General features: G+C 37.5%; 1 protein-coding gene across 2 annotated transcripts in view; it reads left to right on the top strand.

Moving 5' to 3' along the window:
- The window catches only part of CFAP20DC (CFAP20 domain containing), a 191,345-nt gene that overhangs the window by 13,500 nt on the left and 157,524 nt on the right, over window positions 1-20,321 (top strand). For both annotated transcript variants that reach the window (XM_040994742.1, XM_040994743.1), the window contains exon 4: window positions 1,432-1,504. In XM_040994742.1, the coding sequence (XP_040850676.1) occupies window positions 1,432-1,504 (73 nt within the window). The remainder of the gene's footprint in view (window positions 1-1,431; window positions 1,505-20,321) is intronic.

Genomic DNA, 20,321 nt, shown 5'->3' with positions numbered 1-20,321 from the left:
TTTTTTATCTTATTTGGCTTTTGTAGATCACAGATCTGTTTCCTTCATTGGTTTTTCATATATTATATATATATATATATATATATATACCATATATATATGGTAAAATCATATTTCTAGAGAATTTTTAAGTACATAGCCTACTTCCTATTTCTGTCATATTGCTTCATTTTCTGATGATTCTCTGAGCATGCATAAGCTTAATACTTTCAAATTAGCATTAGCCCTGTATGTTTGATTAAATGATAGTAATCATGTTTGCTCAAATATGTTGACCATTTAGGAGCTAAGTGTGGGATAATTAAGTTGTTCAGAAACATTGCAAAGTAGTTTACCACAGGGAATAGCAGCCAGAATGCCATTACATAGGTTATCCGACAGTGTATTATTTTAAAATAATATAATCTTGCTGAACCTTTTAAGTCAGAATAAATGGAAAATAGCATGCATTTTAGGTTAGTTACTCCCTGTTAAGTGTTTTATCCACATGATGGTTTTGTAAAAGGTCATGGGTGACTCAAGACTTCTCCATTCCCATCCTAAAGTCTCACTGGGTAAAAAGATTTGTAAGCTAAATATTTTTAAGGTGTGATTCTAAAATGTTTATTAATAGCATAATAACTGAGACATCATGCAAAAAGTATAAACCTAAGTGGGAGGGCATTAAATGAACAGATCAGGAGAGGTAATAGAAAAACCCATTTTTACAGTTTTAGACTTTAGCTATCAAAAAGCAACCTAAAAATGCTTTTCTCTCTTGATTTTTAAAAATCCAGATGAAGCTTATGATAGTGAAGAAAAAGCCAGCAGTTACTTAGTGAGCCTTAAATTAATTAGATGTATATTAAATTAACAAAAGATATTATAAATAAAAATATGTTCCTTCATCCATCTCATTGTGGACACATTTAAAACCATATGAGCTAGATACGGCTCATCAAACTTTGAGTTTCAGCTGTCATAATTAGAGTTGTTTTATGCGATCGACTGCTTTTCATTAAGTTGTTTAGTACAGTTAAGACTGTAAGTGAATGAAAATAATTGTCACATTCTTTTATGGCTGCCTTGATGGAAATCTATGGTTCAGTTTAATATGTCATTGCTGAATGCAGTTATGTGTTTATTCTCTTGCACCCTAATAACAGTAGTAAATAAAAATTATTATGTTTAAAAATCTTGACAAAAATTTAACCAAGGCTGTAGTTGGGACATTTTTCAAGCAGCATTTTTTGTTAGAGTTGCATTTAATTTTCATCCTTTATTTTTTTCACTCTGTGATGAGGTCGTAACTCATGAGTGGTGCTCTTGCAGTTCTCTATATTACTGAAATGCTAAAGACTTCAGCTTGTTGACAGCGAGTGATTGTGTTTGTTTATGTGCACATAAAAAAGACTTGAACATTTAGATGTGTGTTTCCCCCTCTCGTTCTAGTTGGACTGATCCAGAGGTTTCTTGTGCTTCAGATTTATGTGCCACTGGGACAGGACTTCTCTACTGAATTGCTGTAAGATATACAGAACTTCTTTGAATGTTTTATGGGTATTGGACATTTGATCAATCGAAGTAGTACCAACACTCATTAATTCCAAGTGGCAGTTTTTGCATTAAAGAGCAGTGACTTATCAAGTCGACATGAAGTAATTAAACTAATTTAATCGTATTTCTTAGATATTGCTGTAGTCTGACATTTCCCTAGGGAAAGAAAGCAAATTTAAGCTGTTTAAAAAAGTGTCAAACTATTATGCTTTTGAAAATATATGGCCTCTAATTTGAAGACATGCATAATCCAAAGTTTGAGATTTGGGTTCAAATGAAGTATGATGTTGTATTTTGTGTTGTCTCCTTTTCAAAACTGTGGTTGATTTAAAATTGATTGAAATAACTTATTTTCATGATATTTACTTTCATTTAAAAACACTGGTCTTTCCAGTTTACAGAAAGACATCTTGGAATATATCTAAGTTTTAAATGACCTTGCTAAAATGATTAGAAAAGAAAATGTGTGTCTTACTCAGTTGAATTGTTGTATGGGATGATACTAGGCTCTGAAGATAATATTTGATTTGCAGGCTCATGTAGGATTGAATATTGTTTAGGATTTCATTTACAAATTTTTATGTTTCAAATAAGCCATTACATTTAAGGGATACTGTTTCCTATTTTTTTCTTTATAATGTATAGCTGTCTAAGCACTAAGCCTAGGCATTTATTTTCCATGCTATAGGAAATAACTTTTCTTATTACTGAAGATAATTCTGCACTGGTTTAACAAGTGCAGCCAGCAGAATAGAGCTTTGTTAATCAAGTACGAGAAGCATAAACTTGAGGTTATTTCTCCTCCTTCGTGTGAATTAATGACTTGTTTGTGTGGTTTTTTTTTTTTTTTTTTGCTTTTTTTAAATAAGCTCTAATTAGAGGGAAAAAAAATCAAAGGATGATATCAGCTGAAATCAAAGTGAACCAGAGCAACAAATACTTTTATTGGTTATAGAACATCAACAGTGTGTGGTGTAGTTTCGTTGGCTTCCTTTACTAACAATAAAATACTGCAGGCCTCTCTGGAGGGTTCAGATCATAAGTCTTATTGAACATATAATCATTTTGATAAGAGCTTTTCATTGATAACATTATTTGGGGCAGCAGAAAAGAATTTGTTTCTAAAGATAGGCTAAATTATTCTTGGATTAATAAGAAAAAAGCAATATGCTAAATATTCCTATTAAGGAAAGAAATGGGTCATCTATGCCATGTTTATTCAGCTGGCTTCTTAGCAATGTTGGTCTGTGTTTTAGTGTTATCTCTCTCAGTGTAATTGCTGTAAAGATGTTGACATCTTATTTTAATAGGTCAATTACACTGTCATAGACAAAGCCATCCATATATCAGCTTAAGAGGAGGAGGATAAATGCATGATTTTGCTGCATAGAGAACCTCATTGTCCTCTTCAGGTGTTTTTACTTTCCTGTAAAATCAAGATTTACTCTGAAATTCTTGTTCTTTGTTCTTTTTCTGTGTTTTCCAGCAGTTCATTGTTACTTATTTGAACTCCTGCTTGTGGACGTCTTTTCCTCCCCACCCGGCTTAGAATCTTTGGGCCAATCATCATTGTAGTCAACTCTTGCTCCTTGACTTTTCATTGAAACTGATCTGTCTTCCAGGTTCAGTCTAATCATTTGACATTTTGCCACCATACTCAGACTACATATAACATAACTGTTGTAGCACTTGTACTCTCTTTATAAATTTATAATCTCCAAATTATTAGTTACTCAAGTTGGCCTCTCTGTGTTTTTGTACACTTATACTCCTATCTGTGAACTTCTCCTTGCCACCTGTCTCTTCAGTTACCAAAGATAATCTCTACTCCTGTTTTATTGAGGCATCTAAGCAAGAACTAACTCATGGACTTTCTCTTACTCCTTCCTCGAATCTACAGGTTGACTTTCAATACAATATTGAAGAGTAGTACTGACAGTGAACATCCCTGTCTAGTTCCAGATTTCATTGGAAAATCTTCCAATCTTTTCCCCATTTAGTATGTTGCTGACATTGGGTTTTTTTGGAAATGGCTTTATGTTCCTTCTATGCTTATCTTGCTTAGGGTTTTCATTGGTGTTGGATTATATCAGATGCCTTCTCTGCATCTATCGAGATGATCGTATGGCTTTTATTTTTCATTTTGTTGATGTGATGTATCACATTTGTTGATTTGCAAATGTCGAACCATCCCTGCATGTCTAGGATGAATCCCTCCTGGTCCAGGTGATTGATCTATCTGATGTGATGTTGGATCCTGTTGGCTAATATTTCGTTGAGAATCTTTTTGTCTGTATTCATCAGGGATATTGGTCTGTAGTTCTCTATTTCTGTTGTGTCTCTATCTGGCTTTGGTGTTAGGGTGATATTAGCTTCATAGAATTTGGAAGGTTTGCCTCCTTTTCTCTTGGAATAGCTTGTGGAGAATTGGAATAAGTGGCTCTTGAAACATTTGGCAGATTTTGGGATGGATGCCATCTGATCCAGGGTTTTTCTTGGTTGGGAGGGATGTAATTACCAATTCAATCTCACTCCTTGTTATAGGTCTATTAAGATTATTAATTGCCTAATGGTTCAATTTTGGTAGATTGTATGTGTCCAAAAATCTCTCCATTCCTTCTAGGTCTTCTGATTTGTTGGCATACAGTTGTTTGTAATAGTTCCTAATAATCCTATGTATGTCCAAGGTATCTTTTATAATACTTACTTTTTTGTCTCTGATCCTTTTGATTCTTCTTATCTTCTGCCTCCTTTTTTTGATTAGTTGGGCTAATGGGGAGTCTATTTTGTTGATTTTCACAAAGAACCTTTCTGTGATTCATTGATCTTATGTATTATTCTTTTGGTCTCTATTTTATTTCCTCCCTTATTTTGTTTATTTTCCTTTTTTCTACTAATCCTGCAATTCCTTTGCAGTTGTTTTTCCTGTTCCTTCAAATGTAACGTTAGCTCACTTGGTTATTTTCTGATTTCTCAACATATGGATTGATTGAGATGAACTTTCCTCTTAACACTGCCTTGATTGTGTCCCAAGAGTTTTGATATGTTGTGTTGATACCTTCATTTGTTTCAATTTTTTAAATTTCTGCTTTGATTTCTTCTCATTTAGTAGAATATCATTCAGTCTCCAGGAATTTGTATGTCTCTTCTGGGGTATTTTGACTTATTGGTCTCCAGTGACACTCTATGATGGTTGCTGAGGCCTGTTTTCTGGTCTATAACATGGTCAAACCTGGGGAAAGTTCCATGTGCTGATGAAAAGGTGTATTCTCTGTAGAATGAAGCATTCTATAAATATTAATTAAGTCCATTTGCTTTAGTGTCTGGGTGAGTTCTGCTGTTTCCTTGCTGAGTATCAGTCTCTTTGATCTGTCCATTGATGTTAATGGAAAATTAAGGCTACCTACCATTGTATTTGAGTCTATTTCTCCCTATACATCCATTAATACTTGTTTCACGTAGCTAGGTTCCCTGGCATTTGATGTGTATACAATTATTGTGGTGAATTATTGTGTATACAATTATTGTGGTGAATTATTGTGTACTTGCTGGATGGATCCTTTGATCATTATGTGGTGTCCTTCATCTCTTTCAATGTTTTTCACATCAAAGTATATTTATCTGATAAAAGAATATCTATGCCAGCTTATTTTTTCTTTCCGTTAGCCTGGAATATCTTTCTCCATCCTTTCACTTCCAGCTTCTACTTATCTTTGTTGGTGAGATGTGTCTCCTGTAGGCAACAGATGGGTTTTGGTTTTTGATGCAGTTCACTAATCTGTGGTTTTTGATTGATGTGCTTAAGCCATTTACATTCAGGGTTAATATGGATAGGTGATAATTTGGTCCTGTTATTTTAGCAATAGGTTGTTCTTTGTTTGATTTAGTCTTCTGTTATTATTTTATTGAGATGCTCTCCACATTTGCCTTTGGTTTTAGTAGATGCCATTCCTTTTCTCTGTTGAGAAAACATCTAAGTATCATTTGTAGGTGGTGTCTGGAAGAAGCAGCTTCATTGAGCTTTTCTTTGCTGTGGAAGATTTTTGTTTCATTTGCAAAAAGAAAGGAAAGCATTGCTGGAGAGGTTATTCTGGGCTGACAGTTTTTTCCCCTTTAAAACCTGAAATGTGGGCCCGACACGGTGGCGCAAGTGGTTAAAGGTCCTCACCTAGCACGCCCGGGATCCCATATGGGCGCCGGTTCTAATCCCGGCAGCCCCGCTTCCCTTCCAGCTCCCTGCCTGTGGCCTGGGAAAGCAGTCGAGGACGGCCCAAAGCTTTGGGAACCTGCACTTGCGTGGGAGACCCAGAAGAGGCTCCTGGCTTTGGATCGGCATAGTATCGGCCCGTTGCGCTCACTTGGGGAGTGGATCATCGAACGGAAGATCTTCCTCTCTGTCTCTCCTCTCTGTATTCTCTCCTTTCCAATGAAAAAATAATAAAAATAAATCTTTAAAAAAAAAAAACAAACCTGAAATGTGTCACTCTTTTGGCTTGTCAAGTTTCCTCTGAGAGGTCAGCTGTGAGTCTGATTAGAGCTCTTCTATATGCAAATTGATTTTTTTTATGTGTGTTTATGTGTTTTAAAACATCTGAATAATAGCTAATGATATGCAGTCTTGTTCTCTATGGTGGTAAAGGTTAGGTGGCATGGCTTATACCTTTGTTTTATTCAACTTCAAGCCTGGGTAAATGTCTTACTAAGATCTTCTTTTATTATTTGCTGTGGTCTTCGAGATTCTTTAAAATAGTTCATAGAATTGTGAGACTAAAGCATTATGTAGCACTATTATTCTGTGGAAAAAGCATTTTTAAGTCTCCAAAAACATCCTAAAAGTAGAGAGAACGCCATATAAAGCCTTATTTTCAGTATGTAGCAAAGACGGTTTCATACCACGGAGGAAAAGGCAAATTATAATTTAAGTTTTTCAAGCTTCTTCAAAATCCATGCAACTGCCCTCATTCTCCTGATTTCTCTACCACCTGGATTTTGAGATTCTTCTAGGACTGTGGCAGGGGTGCTAGTAGTGATCAGAGTTGTGCAAGAAACTTTACTCAGCCCTGGAACAGAATCTTGACAAGGATTCTTCTTTTTCTGTACAATAGTAAGCTTCATTTCTGCCAAGGTGGTATACTGCTTTAACTCATTTAATAGCAATTAAAGGTTTAATTGCTGAGATGTTGAGTAATATCTTGAGTTTAACTTAGTTCTGGCAGTAGAGCAGTACATATCAAAATAAGTGTGATTAAATTTTTGTTATCCTGTTACTAATGTTCTTCACCAGTTTAAGTATAGGAAAACATTATGAAGGATATTGGGGTTAATGATGAGATTTTAAATTCAGTTGATCGAAATCATAGATTTCCTCATTTTTATACCAGTGTGGACAAATATTTGGATCTTCCAGATGGTTTTGGTTTTATACTTTCAGCAAAATAAATGCCTTATAGATAAAAGGTCAAGGTTACTAAATAGCTGGGGAAGATAGTCTCTGTTCTGATTTGAATATTATCAGGCTGTAAGAAAATATGTGAACTCTATTTGGATTTATTGTTCATAGATTATCAAAGTGGTTTGCTGTTTTAAGAAATGATGACAGAGACCATGTTCTTATAAGGAAAAATAGCATAAGCAGTATAGATTCTATTTCTAATTATAACTGTTTTCCTTCTGACCTTAAATGAAAGGGTTTTCTTTGTGCATCCTCAGTGTTTTACTGTGTTTCCAGCAGCATACCTCTAGGCTATTTTGAATAATACATTTCTCTAACAAGCTTGGAAAGTCACCTAACGGAAAGCTATCTGGCTTCTGAAATGTTTCATTGTCGGAGTAGAAGAGGCATTTTGTTTCATAAAGCTCCATTTTATACATCAAAAGGTTTTCATAAGTGGAGTCTTGTCAGCCCGTTTATGAATTTAGAAAGCATTTCTATAGCATCTTCCTGTTTCTTCCCTGCCCACTGGATGATTGCACTGCTCAAGATGACGTTATACTTGTGTGTCAGTGGGTGTCTTTGAATCACTCAATCGACTCATCCTTGAATTCCTGTAAATATCAGGCAGTGTGTGAGGCAAAGAAGATTTGCTCTACCATGAAGCTGTACGCTTCTTCCTTCCCTCACTTCTGCCCTCTAAATTCCATGTCTCCGTTACAGTGCTCCTGGTAATGCTGTTGGGGTCTCCTACTCAGCCTCCCAAACTCCACTTTACACCCTGAGTAATCTTTTTGAAAACCCCCTGAATTCCCACAGGAGTGATGGCACACAAATCCTTAGTATGCCTTTGTGCTCTGGTCCCCCTTTGCCCTTCTCATCTCTTGTAACTCTGTTCTGCTCATGATTTGCCAACCATCGAGGATCTTTCCTAGGGACCAAATGTCAAATGGATTCTGTACCCATACCATTGCCTGGCTTGCTCTTTCTTGATCTCATCTCAATTTGTGTCCCTTTTTTTTTCAGGCCTTTTTTTGGTCTTCCACAACTAAATAAAACTCATTTCTTAGACCTTGCTCTAGCATCCTGCTCTTTCCTTTCATGGCAACTCAAACAGTTTGTAAGTATATACTTACTTGGTTAGCCATCTCTGTGTGAAGTCTGAATTCACCCAGGGCCCTTGTCAGCATGATAACCACCTGGCACCAACAGGCTGTAAAGTGTAGACAAGTGAACAGGAAGTAGTGGGCAAATGAATCAAAAGCTCTGTCCTTAGTTTACTCCAAGGATGAAACATGAATTAAAAGGCAGTGTACTGACATTTTGGTAAACGTGACAGCATGAGTGCTCTGTGGAGCAACGTGTCAAGTAAAGTCAAACGAAGACCACAGGCTTGGACCTGAACTGATATGTAGTCAGTTTCTGCTTTTCTTCTGCAGTACTTGGAACAATTTATTTATGTGGAATCACCTGCAGGTTGAGAGTAATAACACATCACTGGAGTGTCATAACCATTAAGTAAGAACGTTAACATAAAGTAATAACAACGGCTAACATTTATGAAATAGGCTGTACAGGGTATTGTTCTAAGCACTTTAATTGTTTTAGCTCAGTTGATCCTTAGAATCAGCCAGTGTGGGAGCCCTAATTGTTACCTATGTTTTCTCATTAAAGAAACTGAAGTGAAGGCATTTGCCAGAACTTAACAGACCTGCTGATTCCTGGATCCAGGAGTCAAAGAGGTAGTCTGAATGTTGAACATCTGCTCTCTAACTCTGTGCCATGTTGCCTTGCTTGTAAACACCACATCCACCTATAAGCAGTAGCTACATGGTGTATGTTTTATGTGAATCTTAGTACAAGATGAAAGTACCATAGTCTTCCCTGTTTTGTTTAGGGGTTTCTCCTATAGAGCATTAGAGTCAGGGAAGGAAATTGTTTCATAATGAATATTTCTGCCTTTTGAGAGAGAAGCACCTGGAAACCAACGGAAGAATTTACTCATATCTTTTTGTTTTGCATATCAAATATGAAAATGTTTATATTAAAGCTTAAAGGTTATTTATTTTCATTTTATTTGAAAAGCAGAGAAAGTGAGAGATGCAGAGAAAGAGATCTTCCTTCTGCTGGTTCATTCCCTGGATGCCTGCATTTGGGCCAGGCAGAAACCAGGCCCCCAGAACTCAATCCAGGTCTCCCACGGGAATGGTAGGGACCCAAGTCCTTGAGCCATCATCTGCTACCTCCCAGGATGCACATCAGTAGGAAGCTAGAAAGGGAGCAAAAGAGTAAGGGTTTCAACTGGATCCTCGGGTGGGTGTGGAGTGGCAGCATCCCAAGCAGCAAACTTAACCTTTACAACAAATGTCCACCCTTAGCTTTGATTTTATTATTGTTATTGAAAACTAAAACAACAACTTCATTTCTTCTTTATTGATTCTTTGGTTCCAATGTAACACTTTTCTACCTCAAAATATGATAAGTATATTCGTCAAGATTTTGCATCTGTGGATTAAATGTGAATTCAGTACTTCAGGACCTGACCCACAGATAGCCAAACACATTACATTTTGCATGTGAACTAAGGAGTGTGTAAAGTGCTAATTCATAATATAGTAGTTTTTTGAAGTAGAGGAATTCTTATATTTCCCTAGCACTGCTGAGGTATCAATCTACTCAAGATTCCTGTGCTTTTTACTACAGTCGTTTTTACTTATTTATCTCATGGTATCAGTTCCAGTTTCCCAGTTTTCCCAACCTGTCTGATTGTTTGACTTGAAGTTAAATAATTGAATGGAAAACAAGTTTTGAAAAAAAATCTTTGATTTTGTCCTGTCTTCCATCCTGCATTATCGCAGCAGCAGGAGGCCAAGAGCTCCCTGTGTGGGTTTGTCAGGTGTTGCAGAGCCTGGGGCAAACATCTGGTGCTCTGGAGGAACATGAGGATCCTGAGCTCTTGGAAAAGAACCAAATGCATCTTGAAATAGAAATCCATTTTTTCCCCTGTATTTGATGCTGCCAGTCACACTAAGTGATTTTGGAAAGTTACTCTTTTTTTTTTTTTTGACAGGAATAGCATTCATTTTGCTGAATATTGTTGAAATGCATTAAGTTCTTTTCTGTATCCCGATTTTGTCATTATCTAGTCGAATGCTAAAAGACATTCTGTACTGTTAGACCTCTAGTGAATTGACATTATTCTCATTTTCTCTCAGCTTAACCGGAGCTTTTCGATATATGGGTTGAAAACATTACGAAAGCCTATGGTGAGCATTGTGTGCTTTTTGGAGAGGTTGAAATTCTTAGCCTGTAGGTCCTAGAGAATATTATTGCTGAGGTTCACATGTTGAGCTCTTAGCTGTTTGGATTACTGTTTTTGTTTGGAATCCAATGAGGTTTGGAAGTCTGCTACAGTCTGTTAAAAAATCCCTGAAATCCCTGAAAGCATCCCTGGTCAGTGTACATTTCAACAAACCCTTCGTGATCACTTCATTGCAGTAGTCTGAATTTGAAATTGTATTTAAGTAGTTTGACTGGCTCCTCCTCACTTTTCAGAGCTTAGTCCCCTTTATAATGGTATTTGGAATGTTAAGAAATAGTACCCAGTAGGAAGTCCTTCAGTCAGTGGCTACACTGTCCTCAGAAAGGAAATACTGGTCTCCTATAGTGAGCTTTCCTGATATCAGGTTGTTATAAAACCTACGTTACAATGCTCAAATGCCTCTCTGTCTTCTTTTTTCAAGATGTGATCGTTCTTCCCTCACTAACTCCTACCACTGCACCCTGATGAAATACAGCCAAGAGAGAACTCATCATGGCTGAGCCAATGTTAGTACAATGCCCTTGAACCTGTAAGCCCTTGAGCTGAATAACCATCTTCTCTTCATAAAGTTAGCCTGCTTCAGGCATTTTACCACAGTAATGAAGAACTACGTAATACAGAGCTTAATGAGTTTAACCTGGAATTCAGTCTAAGATTTAGGCTTCTTCCAGAGCTTTCATCTTTTCTTTCTGCTCCACACCCCAGTTATATTGCTTTGGCCTAGACACTATACCTCAGTATCCTCCTCAGTAAATAGTCACATGAATTCTTTTGATCGCCTGAGTTAATGAAAACAGTGACTTATTTTTCCTTAAGAAATTTTAGGAGACCAGCAGTTCGGTGTAGCACGCTAAATCTCTGCTTGTGATACCAGCATCCCAATGGGTGTCAGTTTGTGTCCCAGCTGTTCCAGTTCTGATATAGTTCCCTGCCTCTGGCTTAGGAAAGCAATGGAGAATGGCTAAAGTCCTTGGGCCCCTTAACCTACATCAGAAACCCTGAAGAACTCCTGGCTCAGCTTTGATAGTTGTGGACATTTGGGAACCGAAATAGCAGGTGAAAGAGTCATCTCTTCTTTTCTCAGTAATAAATTAAAAACATTTAAAGAAATTTAGGTCCATGTACACCTCAAACTTTCCTTTCCCATCTCTGTAATATGGAACATTGGATCATTCTGCCAAACAGAACATCCTATTCAAGCTAGTTATAAAGTCATTTTTACATCACCTTTTCTGTGCTTTTGCTAATGAGCTAGGCCAAAAGGTCAGTGAAGAAACTTAACAGAAGTTTCAGGTCCTTCTGCACTGTTGAATTTTGCCTCTACTTTCCCTTCTGCAGCGACTTCAGAGTCTGTAGGCTCTTTGAAACTTTAAAACAAGTGTAGTGTGTGTGGCCTCTCTGCTGCAGACCTGTTCTTTTCAGACACTGGGGATCCTCTTCCGGCCCTATAAAGCCACCAAAGTTGAACAAATCCTCAAAGTGGTATCTCTATCTATGTGTTAGTGACATTGGTGAGGGCTTTTGAGATTGTATCCATTTAGCAAAGCACACCTTTCTATTGAAAATTTGCTTTCCTACTTTTTCAGTCCTTTTGATGTCTTACTTTGAAGAAAGTGATGGTCAGTATCTAGCTCTGAAGTTATTTGCAAAATAAATGTTATCCAAACACAAAATATTATATTATTCAATGAAATCTTTATGTCTACCAAGTAAATACAACTCTGAAGTGTGTACTCACAACTAGGCAGAAATGGCCAGTAGTAGCTCTTATTTCAACCAGACGTTCTGGGCTCAGATATTTACACTAGTGGTTGAAATGACTGCATTCCACATTGGAGTATTTGAGTTCAGTTCCTGACTCCAGTTTCCTGCTAATGTTAACCCTGGTAGGCAGCACATAATGGCTGTGCAATTGGGTTCTTACCAAACACAGAGGAAACCTTGATCACAATTCTTGCCACTGGTTCTGACCCTGACTCTGGGCTAGACCCAGTTGTACAGCATTTGGGTTGTGATCCAGCAGGCAGAGTTTCTCTGTCTCATCCTCTATCTCTTTCTCTCTCTCCAATGAATACATAATGAAAATTGTAAATTCAAAATATTCATATTTGAATACTAGCTTTAGTAATGACATTGCAAGTTTCATTAATATTTTAAATGCATCTCATGGCTAATTCCACCTCCTATTTTTTCTTTTTAAAATTATCCTTACTTGAGTCTCATTATTTTAATTATGTCCAATTAAATTTACTTGCATAATCAGTATATTATTTTACATGCATTAGTAAAGAGAACACTTTAAGATACTTTGCATATTGACTATTTAATGTATTGAATTTGCATGCCTTAAAATAGGCTTTATATAGAAGTTTTAGACAACATATGTGGCAGGTTTATAAATCAGATGCCATAGACTGGGTCTACAAAACACATTTGTAGAAAGTCTTTTCATATTGTTTCTTCATTTGGTTTGTTTTACTTCTCTTTTTTGGAGGATTTACTTACTTACTACTTGTATGAGATTCAGAGTCACAGTGAGAGACAGAGGGAGAGAATTTGAATTGGTTAGTTCTCTCTCCAAATGGTTGTGCCAGCCAGAGCTAATCCAGGCCAGGCCCAGGAGCTTTACCTGGCTCTCCCATGTGGGAAGCAGTGGCACAAGACCTTGGGTCATCTCAAGCTGCTTTTCCCAGACTGTTAGCAGGGAACTGGATTAGAAGCAGAACAGCTAGGACACGAACCTACACACTTATGGGTGATGGCTTTACCTGCTACACAACTCTGGCCTTCTTTATTTTTCTAAATTACCTTTAAATATTCTTTCGATAAATCAGATGAATGCTCAAAGCAAAAAATGAAATACTAGCTACAGAAATATTCTACATAAATAAATATCTGGAAGTATTCTTACTCTAAAATCATAGTAAATACCAAATACTAGTAAAAGCATTTTTCAATGTAATTAGATTATCTCCATATAAGTCCTGTGCTGAGTCTGATTATAGGCTTAGATTTAACTGGCTCTGTCCCTGGTGAGCATGGTTGCTGAGCCCACTGTGTGTTACAGCCTCATCTGGGCAATGGGAATGAGATTTATAATTATTAATTGGATAGTAGTGAGGATTAAATTGAATAATGCCGCTTATCAAGTTATAACAAATATTAATTTATAGTTTGAACTTTTCAAAATATAAGAGAGCAGCAATATTTAGTTATTAAATTGCTCTTCTGAAACATTTGGAGAGCAGCTAGGCATGTGTACTTTCCTTGTGAGATTTTCACGGTCATTGTCCCTGCAGAGAGCTGGAAAAGCAGCCTTTCCTTAGCAGCCTGCTTGACTGTTGACACGTGCAGGGAAGAAATGATGAGGGAAAACTGAAGAGAGAAGTGTCTTAATGTTATTCGAATGTGGACACTTTGGTTAAAAAACAGCTACAGAGGCCCAACGCAGTAGTAAAACCTAGTGGATAAAGTCCTTGCCTGGCATGAGCCGGGATCCCATATGGGTGCTGGTTCTAATCCCAGCAGCCCTACTTCCCTTCCAGCTCCCTGTTTGTGGCCTGGGAAAGCAGTTTAGGGTGGTCCAAAGCCTTGAGACCCTGTACTCGTGTGAGAGACCTGGAAGAGGCTCCTAGCTCCTGGCTTTAATCAGCACAGCTCTAGCCGTTGCGGCCACTTAGGGACTGAATTGGGATAGAAGTTCTGCCTCTCTGTCTTCTGTTCCTCTGTGTATATCTGACTTTCCAATAAAAATAAAATAAATCTTAAAAAAAACCACACAGAATTCCAGGCATCAGAGTTGTTATGAAAGGAATTACAGGTTCTTCTCATTGTATTTTATTTTTGCAGTAATAGTTAATTTAACTGTTCTAAATTAAAACTGCTTAAATATTATATGTGTTATAGGACCCAGGTAGTCTCTATTATGAAATTTATAATAATTTAAGACATTTTCATTAATGGAGCATTCCAGAACGATTATACTATAAGGTTGAGAGATTCCTCATTAGCAGTTAAGGTATATCATGGGACCGAAAGCAGTCACTGAGCTTTCATTAAGTTGGTCAGGAACAAATACAAAAATCCCCCATAGGAAAGATCGGTATTTTCAAGGTTCATAATTTTCAAAATATTGCACCTGTAAGTTGTCGAGTTGCTTATTTGGATGTAAAAATACATTCAAAGGGGTGGTGCTGGTTTGTGTCCTGGCTATTCTACTTATGTTCCAGTTCCCTGCTAGTGGTCTGAGAGAAGCAGTAGAAGATGGCCCAATTGCTTATTTAAGAGGATAGACAACTGAAAAAAATCACCTGCCAACATTGCAGGTGGGCAACTTTACCCACAATACCACAATGCCAGCACTGACACCATGCTCTTCATGAGTGAAGACCCTCACTATTCCTTTCATATACTGATAATATGGGTTTCTTTTGTCTACAGTGTTGCTAGTTGTAGATATGTTTTCTTTATTGAAAAACAAATTTTCAAATTTTTTGGTCTCAGAATTCTTTTACTGTCTTAAATCCAGCGAGCTTTATACTGTGCAATAAATGCCTTGTTAGAGATTAACCCTAAGTCACTCAAAAGATACTAAGGATTTATTTATTTGTTTAAAAAGTAACACACTACAAAAGGAGGGTCAGAGAGAGATCCTGTGTTCTTTGGTTCCTTCCCCAAATGTCTGCAGTAGCCAGGGATGAATCGGCCAAAGCCAGGAGCGAGACACGACCTTCTGGTCCCTAACATGAGTGGTAGGGTCCCAACTACTTGGGCCATCTGCTGCTGCCTTCCAGGAGTGTGAGCAGCAGCCATTTTTTCCTTCATACTATTTGAGGGTATATAACAAGCTTTCCACTTTATCAGTATGTATTTGCTAAAAAAAAATGACATTCATTTACATAACAACAGTACAGTTTTTTTTAAAGATGTTTTTTATTGGAAAGTCAGATATACAGAGAGAAGGAGAGACAGAGAGGAAGATCTTCCATCCATTAATTCACTCCCCAAGCGGCTGCAATGGCCAGTGCTGCACTGATCTGAATCCTGGAACCAGAAGCCTCTTCCAGATCTCCCATGTGGGTGCAGGATGCCAAGGTTTTGTGCTGTCCTCGACTGCTTTCCCAGGCCACAAGCAGGGAGCTGGATGGGAAGTGGGGCTGCTGGGATTAGAACCAGCATCCATATGGGATCCCAGCACTTTCAAGGCAAGGAGGACATTATCCCCCAGGTTCCTCTGCCTTTCTGTCTCTTTCATATCAATGACATTTCTAGAAAGTGCATGTCAGCTGCTTTATGGAATGCGCCTACATTGAGTTTGTCAGATGCTTCCCTATGATTCGATTCAGGTTGTGCATTTTTGGCAGAAACACTGTGCAATTAGTGACATGTCCTAATGATGTGTCCAGTGTCAGAGAACACATGTATAAGTTATGTTTACTTTGATCACTTGATTATATCAAAGTGCTATCTACCATGTTTCCTCATTGTAAAGTTACTTTTTTAAAAGTAGTAAATCCTTTGTGTGTGTATAGTTTAACACTGTGAAGATATAATTCCTCATTAAACTTTCATTCACTAATTTAATCTATATCCTGACTTTAATTAGTTTTTACTATAATAGTTTAAAAATAAAAGTTAAAATTATTTTCTAGTAAGTATTTAAGAACAAAATGTGGTTGACATTTGTTGATTATCTGTTCAGCTTACTTTGCATTTTTTTTCTCTTCCTGCACTTACCGTTTCAGCATCTCCCTTTGGCCAGTGAGTGGGCTTTGATTGGTAGGTAAGTTAGTGTGAGGAAGTAAATCATTCTGTTTGGCCACATTCACTCTTTCAGGAGTGGGACTTTTGAACTATCATAGGCCATTTTGACTGAATTTTAGGATTCTTATTTGGGATGCTAGACTGGGAGCACCCTGTTTGCATCTGGTACCCACCTTTTGACCTTGAGGGAAAAGTTTACACTCTAAGACAGAAGAGGGAAAACTGGAACTGGTCATTAGCAGTACAAAGTCACAGCAAGGAGGAGTATGTTCTGGTGATGTCTTACACTGTAGGGCGATTATAGTTAACAGTGATGTGCTTTATATTTCAGAATAGCTAGAAGAGTGGAGTGTGAATGTTTGTTTCCACAGAAAGCAGAGGAAAATGTTTGAAGGGGCAGATCAGCTAACTACTCTAATTTGATGATTGTGGAATATATGTGTGTGTGGTGTGTGTGTGTGTGTGTGTGTGTGTGTGTGTTCTATCCTGACACTGTAATTTCTAAATTTGTAAAGGGATGTGTTGATTAGGAAAAACTAATTCAGATGCAATTCACATACAAAGGTAAAAGCACACAATTGTATCATCAATGACTGTTTCTCTGATGAATTCATCCTGGAGCTTCTTTTGCCTGTGTGAAGTTCGGTTGTGTGGAATTTCTCTGTGAACATTGGATCTAAAGAGCCTTAATGCCACGGGGTATATGGAACTGATTCAACATTCAGCAAAAAGAAATAGGTACAGGGGGCCTGGCACAGTAGCCTAGTGGCTAAAATCCTCATCTTGACTGCACCAGGATCCCATATGGACACTATTTCTAATCCCAGTGGCCCTGCTTCCCATCTGGCTCCCTGCCTGTGGCCTGGGAAAGCAGTTGAAGACAGCCCAAAGCCTCCATGTGGGAGACCTGGAAGAGACTCCTGGCTTCTGGATTCAGATCTGCTCAGCTCTAGCCGTTTCAGCCACTTGAGGAGTGAACTTTCAGATGGACGATCTTTCTCTCTGTCTCCTTCTCTCTGTATAAGTGACTCTCCAATAAAAATAAATGGATCTTATTCTCTGTGCCAAAGGGCACATGTGTTTTTATTAGCAAGATTAAAATTGTTGTGGAGATTAGATACATTGGTGTAGGTGGACAATTGGTAAGATCTATAGGAAGATAATTGATTAAGAGAGGACCTTGGGAAGCCTTGCCATTATGAAGTCTTAGCTAGCACTAATCCTGGTTTGATAAAGAAATGCAATGGCCAGGAACTCCCTAATCCTCCGGTTTAGGTACCAGATCAAAGAAGGGTGCTTCCTCTCACAGGCAGAGGCTGGAACTCTCTTAGCCTCCAGTCAACTCCCACTTACTGTTGATATGTGAATTCTTCAGATCGTCCTCCCTTTACCTATGCAACCCTCAGTCTTTAAAAGGTCTGATGTTGTTAATAAACTTTGGCTGATAACCATCAGTCAGTAGTCCCATATGTTATTATCAGCTCTGTGTACCAAGTTCATTGCTACCAGACAGCGAACACATTGGAACTCATTTCAGATAACAAAAACCCACTTGAGGAGGTAAAATACAGAAGATGGCAGGAGCATCCGATCTAAATATGTTGAGTATAAAAGACAATAACAGCCAGGCATGATAGTTAACTTCAGAGGGCCTTAAACACTCTCCATCTTTCCCCTTAACTTTTCTGTGTTTCTGCTTCATCTCCAGTCCTACCAGGAAGTCTTAAAAGACCTAGAAAGAGAGTAATGTATTAGCTTTGAGCGGCATTTACCCCTGTCCAGTTCATTTGTGCTCAGTAGCGTAAAATTGGTTTCTGAATACTTATCCTTGTAGGGAAGGAGAAGCTCCCAGAAAGTTTCCAGAAGAAAGGCATTTCTGGATGCTACAGCTAAGCTGAATGCATGGTTGTAAGCAGGAGAAACGGGTGTGCCTTTCTTCTTCACTCCCAGCTCTGGGTTGGAATTGGGACAATGAATACAGCTAGCTTTTGCAAATTTCCATGATATTAATACTCCCACCATGGCTGATGTCAGCTGCCAATCTGACATCACTGAATGTGGAGTTGGGAAGAGATACTCACAATGGAAGCTCAAGAATTAATCAAACCTGTTCTAGCATATGACTAAGTAGGACCCCACCAAGTCTTGGTTCATAGAGTGCCTCTACAGTCCAGCATTAATGCATGCTTTTGCAGAATAATCCATTAATAAATCAGTTAAGGCAGCTAGAAACATCAAATGTCTGCTTGTTCCTTCAAAGGTTCATCTTTTAGAAAAACCATTGAAACAGTTAAAAACAGTGGTATATTGTAACTGTCTCAGCACTTTATGGTTTGATCAAATAAATCCAACTGGAAATATTATCCACAAAAAAAAAAACCCACTTCAGGTATTTCAATGATTTGTGAAGCATTACTCCTTTTTACATTTTTACATGTGAGTTTGGGCTCAATCAAAATATAATTTTGATTGACAATACTTTGGCTTATAGCTATCACAAGCTTTCAGTTAATATCCAGTTAAAAACATGGGCTATCACCCAGTCCCCTTATCTTTTTATTTGCATTCCATATCATCTCTGTTGGGTTTTTATTATTTTTAAGTAGCTTCACATCATGTTTTATGATACATTTCTTCCTGCAACTTTTTTGCATACAGATGGAAATGTTGGGAATCTAGTTTAAGGCTGATATTCTTTTTTCTCTCATTTTGTTATATGATTGATCTGGTCAGTGAGCAAGAAATTCTTCCAGGCCATCCATCACTCCAGGCAGTGGCTGAACTAAACCTTCTAACTCACTGCTTCCAGTCAGTCATGCAAGATTCGGGTTATAAATATTGAATGTGCAAACAACTGTTTAAATTAGCTGTCCTATCTGTTTTATGCAATTTCAGTAGAAAAGAAAGATGATATATTGTTTAGCAGCAAGCAGTAAAAAACAGTGAATTCAGTATTATCTTCCCATACGTCATTGAATTCATCCTGTTGGCAAATATTTAAAATAGTTACATCAAATTAATTCTTGTTCCCTTAAGTTAAATTAGAAGAAAAGCAACTGAGCATGTAATTTATGTAGCTTTTTTAAAATAGTTAAACAGTAGAAGACTGTTACTAATAGTAAATGTGGCCATCTGTCATAAATATAGTAGCCAATTGTTAAATGCTTATTTCTGTGAATTTTGTTACCGCTTTGCAATAACAAAAATAGCTTAATATTTGGGAAATATTTGGGCAGAAAGGAAAATAACAGGTGGCTTATCCCACCATTCCTGGTAAGCTTCTAGCATATTGAATATGTGCAGGTGTTAGTACTTCTGCTACTTGGAGGTTTAACAAGTATGCATACTTTCATTGGTATTGACACACATTTATGAAATAGAATGCCAGCCATTTGTAGTAACTCCTAAAAGCTTTTTTTCTCATACGATAAATTTAGGTAAGCTTCCCAAACTGCTGTGTTTTAAATTTATTCTTTGAATTATATTATGCTAAGAACATCTTTCAAGTAGAAAACATGTGCCTAAGCCTGCATTAACAGCATAAATGAACTGCTTACCAGGGAGAAAAGTATTCGTCTCCCTTTATAGGCATGCAAGGTACTCAGTAGCATGTGTCTCTTAGAACTTGAGTTACTGCCAAACAGAAAAGTTGGGCAAGATTTTGTGTAGTTTAGGTGTCAAACACTACTCATCACTTGTTTATATCCATTTTCATCTTCTTCCTTAAACAGAATTTTGATCAGGACAGCTCTACTAAATATGACAGTACTTGCAAAAATTCATAGAAAATAGAATTACAAAGTCAGTTTCTTTTAATGCAGAAATTTTGAAATCTATGCATTTGTGCAGGCAGAATCTTCAGCAGGTTCATGAACGATATATGTTGTGAAAAAACTGCAACAATTGTTAAGTTGTTTTGTGTGCCAAATTCAACTTCTTTTTACTCTGTTTTCATAAAGCTTTGACGTCTTATCATGGATTCACCTTCCCAGACTCCCTTGTTGCAGCTGAAGATGACCACATAACCCAGTTGTCTAGGGAGAGATTTAGTAGCTTGCTGGTTAGTCCTATGTCCTTTGGCGGTTTGCTCTCTCTTCAATTTTTCCTGCTGTGAATACAGCACGTGAAAGTGCAGCTATCTTCCTTGAGAGTATACATGCAAAATCCAAGGAAAGTATCTTGAAAAGATGGAGAAAATAATGTTGGGGTAGATTCTGACATTAATGAACAAGTGATCCTCATTCTCATTGCAGCCAGTAATTATCAGAG

This window comes from Ochotona curzoniae, unplaced genomic scaffold (assembly GCF_017591425.1).
Source record: "Ochotona curzoniae isolate NIBS_2020 unplaced genomic scaffold, NIBS_Ocur_1.0 contig_908, whole genome shotgun sequence".
In the NCBI taxonomy this organism is placed as follows: domain Eukaryota; kingdom Metazoa; phylum Chordata; class Mammalia; order Lagomorpha; family Ochotonidae; genus Ochotona; species Ochotona curzoniae.
This window is presented reverse-complemented; position numbering and strand designations above follow the sequence as displayed.